General features: G+C 37.5%; 1 protein-coding gene across 1 annotated transcript in view; it reads right to left on the bottom strand.

Moving 5' to 3' along the window:
* Positions 1–1,251: 1,251 nt before the first annotated feature.
* The window catches only part of GIPC2 (GIPC PDZ domain containing family member 2), a gene marked incomplete at its 3' end in the record, with an annotated part of 90,676 nt that continues 85,927 nt past the window's right edge, over positions 1,252–6,000 (bottom strand). The window contains exon 6 of the mRNA XM_079724997.1: positions 1,252–1,391. Within this exon, the coding sequence (XP_079581123.1) occupies positions 1,252–1,391 (140 nt within the window). The remainder of the gene's footprint in view (positions 1,392–6,000) is intronic.

The raw sequence follows: 6,000 nt of genomic DNA, 5'->3' as shown, positions 1-6,000 counted from the left end.
CTGATTACCACGGAAGCATGCAGCATTTTCCACCTAACATTTTAGAAGAATGCTTGGTCACACCATGCTCCGCCTTATTAAATGATGTATGTTGAAACCATTCATTTCCATTTCTCTTACATCTGTAAAATGTCAAGTAAGAGTGATAAAATGGTCATTTACCCTCAATTTTCTCAATAATGTAAGGTTTCAGAGAGAGTGCATTAGAACTCTAAAATAATAAGCTAATATATTTTCTCAATTTTCCCTTCTTCCTGCACTTTCACTAGGGGGAAATCTACTGCTGATGGTATCTCCTTTTAAGTTCAGGAGGCTTAGAAGTGTTGCTCTTCAAAAAAAAAAAAAAAAAAAAGGGTTGCTCTTTAACCCCCAAAAATGTTCTCAAACACAGTTATTTTCTGAGTAAACATCTTTCAAAAGAAAAGTTCTACACAGACTATAAAAACTTTCCCTGGAATGCTTATAAAGGGTAACATAACAGTAGGTATGGATGGAAAAGAAATAGTGTTGTAAGAACTGCTAAAAAAAGAAAAATCAAGTATAAGTGGTTTCTACCGTATCTGCCTCTTTTTCACCTTCTTCTACACGTGCAAATACATACACAACGCAATAGATTTCAACAAGTTTAAGAAGCAAGGAAGCAATTACAAAGAAGCGAAAAATAAAAGTCAATCAATCCTTGTTTTACAAAGAGAGTAAGCCATAGACATCAACAGGCTATAGGAATCTTCCTCCCCTTATTCAGTGGATTTTAAAAAAAATGTTTCTAGACATCTAGTAGGCATAATTCATATTTCATGTCCTGAACATATCATATCCTGTTCAAGCTAGTATAACAAAATGAAGATGCTATGAGGCAAATTATATTCCAATCCTCATTTCCACTGCATTAGATTTTGCAAAAGAACTACAAAGCGATTGCAATCAACTACTTATTATATGGAAAACAAAACATGGGTGTCATTGGGGAACAAAATAACCTATCTAGAAATACTCTCTAAAACTAATTTTAAAAAGCTTTTAAATGAGTATTAAAATTGATCACGTTTTAGGTAATTTATCTTAAGCATACTACATATGCAACTGCATTAAAAAGTGCCCAGAAATCAAAATTATATTTCAAAAGAATGTATTCATACACATAAAACAAGCCAGAGTCCATAACAGTGTCTAAAAGCAGATTTTAACTTTTTTTTTTTCAGGAACAATGGTTCATTCCTCCAGAGACGATCATTCACGTCATAATCATCCTCATTTGGCATCACCAATGACTCCCCAAACATCAAAGACAAATTCATCTGGGAACGCAAAGTCTCCAAGGGTTTCATCAAGTGCCACAGCAAATTCATCTGGATTACCTTTGTCCTTTCCAGCTTCAAACATGGTAGTAGCTATCAAAAATAATTTTTAAAGATTAGTGATACATGAAATAGCATCAGAAGACTGAGAAAAATGACACCAAGGCAAATTACTTGCTAAAAGTAACATGCATAAGTCTATTCCCATAGATATTCTAGAAGGAAATGCATGTCTATGTGCACCAAAATCCATGGGCAATAAGGTTCATAAGCAGTATTATTCACAACAGCCCAAACCCAGGAAGACCCCAGTTATCTATCAGTAGGAAACTAAATAAACATAATATAATCATACAATGAACTTATACACAGCAATGAAAATGAACAAACCACAGCTAATATACCAGAACATTCTCAAATCTCCCAAATGTGACATTAAGCAAAAGAAGCCAGACACAAAGGAATCATACTATATTATTCCATTTACATAAAAATAAAAAAAACTGGCAAAACAAATTTATGGCTAAGTTGGGAAAGTGGTTACTTTTGGAGAGGAGGGAACAGGCAATAATTGGGAAAAAGCATCAAGGGGGTTTTTGAGTACTGGCAGAGTTTTATTTCTTGACATGAGTGGTGGTTAAATAAGTGTTCACATTGTGAGAATTTTGTGTTGTATACTTATAACTTGTTCATTTTTCTGTATGCATGTGTATTTAGCATTAAAGAGTTTAAATAATAAAAGTCATTCATTCAAAAAAATTTTTAATAAAAGGAATATGCATAGATACATACTTCTAGTACAAATTAAGATACTCTCTATCATTACACATCAAGGTAGCAAAGATGTTTTAAACAATCTGTCTTCAGCACCCTGGCTTGCATCTTCTACCCCTGCCTTCTCCTCCATCTTGGAGCCCATCAGGTGGGAGCCTCTGGTGTCCCTATGAGTGGGGCAAGGGCTCCTGTGGCTAAGCCTGACGGGAGACCCAGAGTACATCTGCTCCCCACCCCCATAGTCACTAGCTTTCTCCATCCCCTCTGCCACTCCCCACCCCCAACTATAAAAAAGACAAAGGATAACAGTCTGCCATGGGGCAATCAAGCTAGGGAGAAGGGGAGGAAATCTGTCTCCTCGTGGAATCAAGGAAACATTTTTTGAGCCCTTTTCCAGTTTGGGATAGAAAGCAAAGATGGTGCCCTTGTTCTGTTTTTCTAATAAGTTGCCTGGATCCCATATTTTATGTCTGGGGAACCAGCGTCTTCAGGAGTACACATTCCCCTGGGACTTGTCCCTCCTGGCTGGGAGCCCTTAAGGCTCAGCTGGTTTTTTTTCTCAGCCCCCTATAAGCACTAGCTACCAGGAAGGGGCAGTGTGGATGTGATTTGGGACTTGGGTGAAAAAACCCCAGGTAAAAGGGAAACACCAAAGCCCAGCCTCTTTTTCCCTCCCAAGTTAAGGTTAAACAAATCAAAGTTTGTATGACTTCTCTGAATGAGCCAAGAGGTCTGATCTTTCCAGCTAAAATCCACTAGGGCTCTGGAGAGCATTTAAGAACTGTTCCTCACCTCGAACAGCTCAGTACTAACACAGGTAGGCTAGGGGGAAGACAGGAGATGTGGCCAGTAGAAGGGCACCACAATCAGAGCAGAAGTGGGATGTGGATGGGGTGACCTGGGGCAGGGGTCAAATCCCTAGTTAAGATGAGGAGGGCTTCCACATAGCTGGACAGGTTGGTGTAGGGTGGAGAGTCCAGGTGTGGTAAAGAGGGCATGGGGGTGGGGGAGAAGAGGACAGCAGCCACACTGATGAGAGATTGGTTACATACAAGGGCATGCATCACATACATGTATATACACTGAATAATGGGAACCACGTTTTGTCACTGTCAGAGAAAGATAAATAGGAAAAGGGAGAAAACTAGAATGATTGCTGCTAAATTAGAATTGTAGAGATCAGTGAAATATTTTTTTTTCAAAAGAGAGATTAAAAACTATAGAGGTAAAGACATGAACACAGGGCTTCCATGGTGGCACAGTGGTTAAGAATCCACCTGCCAATGCAGGGGACACAGGTTCAAGCCCTGGTCCAGGAAGATCCCACATGCTGCAGAGCAACTGAGCCCGTGCACCACAACTAGTAAGCCTGCGTACTGAACTGCAACTACTGAGCTGCAACTACTGAAGCCCGCGAGCCTAGAGCCAGTGCTCCACAACAAGAGAAGCCACCGCAATGAGAAGCCCGCACACCACAATGAGGAGTAGCCCCCGCTCGTCACAACTAGAAAAAGCCCGCATGCAGCAACGAAGACCCAACGCAGACAAAAATAAATAATAAAATAATAAAATAAAATAAAAAGACATGAATACACACATTCCTCAATCCACTGTGGGGACCTGGGAGCAGTGACACCCCAATAGCAATGAGCACACAAAACACCCAGATCTTGGTTCCCAAATATCATTATCCACTAAAAAGAATCAGAGTTCCTCAGAGAAATGGCTGATTCCAGGGCTGGAGCAGGAAAAGTACAATATGAACTAAGAATAACTTCTGCCAGAAAGTAAGAAAGTCTCAAAAAAAAAAAAAAAGTGGGAACATGTGAAAAGACATAGAAGTCAGAGTGGAATAATGCCCACTGACCCAATGAGGGACAATTTGAGCATCAGAATAAGTAGTGATGGTCACAGATTATAATCCTATTGAACAAAACAGCAAACCATGAATCCATAATGAAATGATTGGTTGATTGACAAATAGATGGATGAAAGGTTGGTTGGTTGAGTCATGAGGAACAGGATATTTACAAAGCTTCAAAATATCTCCTCACCAAATACTTATTATGAAGAGAATAACTTTACAGTGGAGAAGCTTAGTAAATACCACCTAAACAAGTCATCAACATAAACAATATCATAAACAGAACAAATCAAAACCCCGTGTCTCCAGATAAGATGTAATGAAAAGAACACAGCACCACATTTGTGATATCTCTGCCAGAGGTGTAACCTGAATGTTATTATGGAAAAATAATCCAAAAATGAGGAACATTCTGCAAAATAACTGGTTTGTACCCTCAAAAAGTGTCAAGGTCATGAAAATCAGGAGTGCAAAATGCTCCAAATTGACACAAGTAAAAGTAACACATGATTTTGAACATGCTCTTTTGCTGTAATGGATATTAAGGCACTTGGTGAAACAAAAACAGGATATGATTAGATGTTAGTAATGTATCAATGCTGATTTCATGATTTGGATGGTTATATTAGGGTTACACAAGAGAATACCTTTGTTTATAGGAAATACTCACTAAAGTATTTGGGGGCAGTTGTATATCATTAATTTATTCTCAAATGGTTCAAGAGAAAAAAATTTTGTACTGTATAACTTTTCTCTAAGTTAGAGATTGCCTAAAAAAAATATTTTAAGCAGTAAAAAGTGAGGGAAATTGAATCTCTTCATTATCATCTCCCTGTCTCTTACGCTGCTCCAGGCTTCAGCCATGACCCAAAAGCTTCTCGATTTACCATTAACCTAGAAGCAAACACTTCAAAAGGGAGGAGGGTCCAGCTGCAGCTGGACCTTCTTCTCCAGCCCAAAGGCCTGCCAAGTTACTAAAACTTTTATGTATGTATGTATCTATCTATCTATCTATATAGATAGATAGATAGATAGATAGATAGATATTTTAATGATATGCCAAGGCTGGCCAGGATATAGTGAAGCAAACACTCAAATATACTGGTGTGGACTTTGTAAATTTGGCTTTTGAAAAACAATTTGGCAACAAGTACCAATCTTTAAAAATGTTCACATCGTTTGATCTACTAATATTTCCACTTCTGTGAATCTATACATTTTTTTCTCCCAGCTTTATTAAGAAAAAATTGATATACATCACTGCATAGGTTTAAGGTACGCAGCATGATTTGACTTATATACATCATGAAATGATTACCACAATAAGTTTAGTGAACAACCAGCATCTCACATAGACACCAAAAAATATTTTTTTTCCTTGTAATGAGCTCTTAGAATTTACTCTCTTAACTTTCATATACACCATACAGCAGTGTTAGCTAGAGTCATCATGTGTACATTACATCCCTAGTACTTATTTATCTTATAACTGAAAGTTTGTATCTTTTGACCACCCTAATCCAATTCCCCTCCCTCTCACCCCCTACTTCTGGTAACCACAAATCTGATCTTTTTCTATGAGTTTGGTTTTTTGATGCTCTGTTCTTAGATTCCACATACAAGTGAGATCATACCGTATTTGTCTTTCTCAGACTTATTTCACTTAGCATAATGCCCTCAAGTCTCATCCATGTTGTCACAAATGGCAGGATTTCCTTTTTATGGCTGAATAATATTCTACTGTATATATATCTCAACTTCTGTATTCATTCATCTGCCAGTAGATACTTAGGTTATTTCCTAAGTCTATTTTCTTAGGCTATTGTGAATATGCTGCTATGAACACAGGGGTGCAGATATCTCTTCAACATAGTGTCTTCTTTCCTTCACACAAGAGAATCTACACTTTTTTTTTAAATCTTAAAAACAGAAAAGAATTTAGGAGAACATTTTTATTTTAAAAAACCTAAGATGCAGGATCATTTTTTTTATTTAATAAGATACAGAATCATTAAGTCACCTCTAGTATGATGAAATATATTAGATGAAATATTTGATGAAATA

Source organism: Hyperoodon ampullatus (genome assembly GCF_949752795.1).
Source record: "Hyperoodon ampullatus genome assembly, chromosome: 2".
Classification (NCBI taxonomy): domain Eukaryota; kingdom Metazoa; phylum Chordata; class Mammalia; order Artiodactyla; family Ziphiidae; genus Hyperoodon; species Hyperoodon ampullatus.
This window is presented reverse-complemented; position numbering and strand designations above follow the sequence as displayed.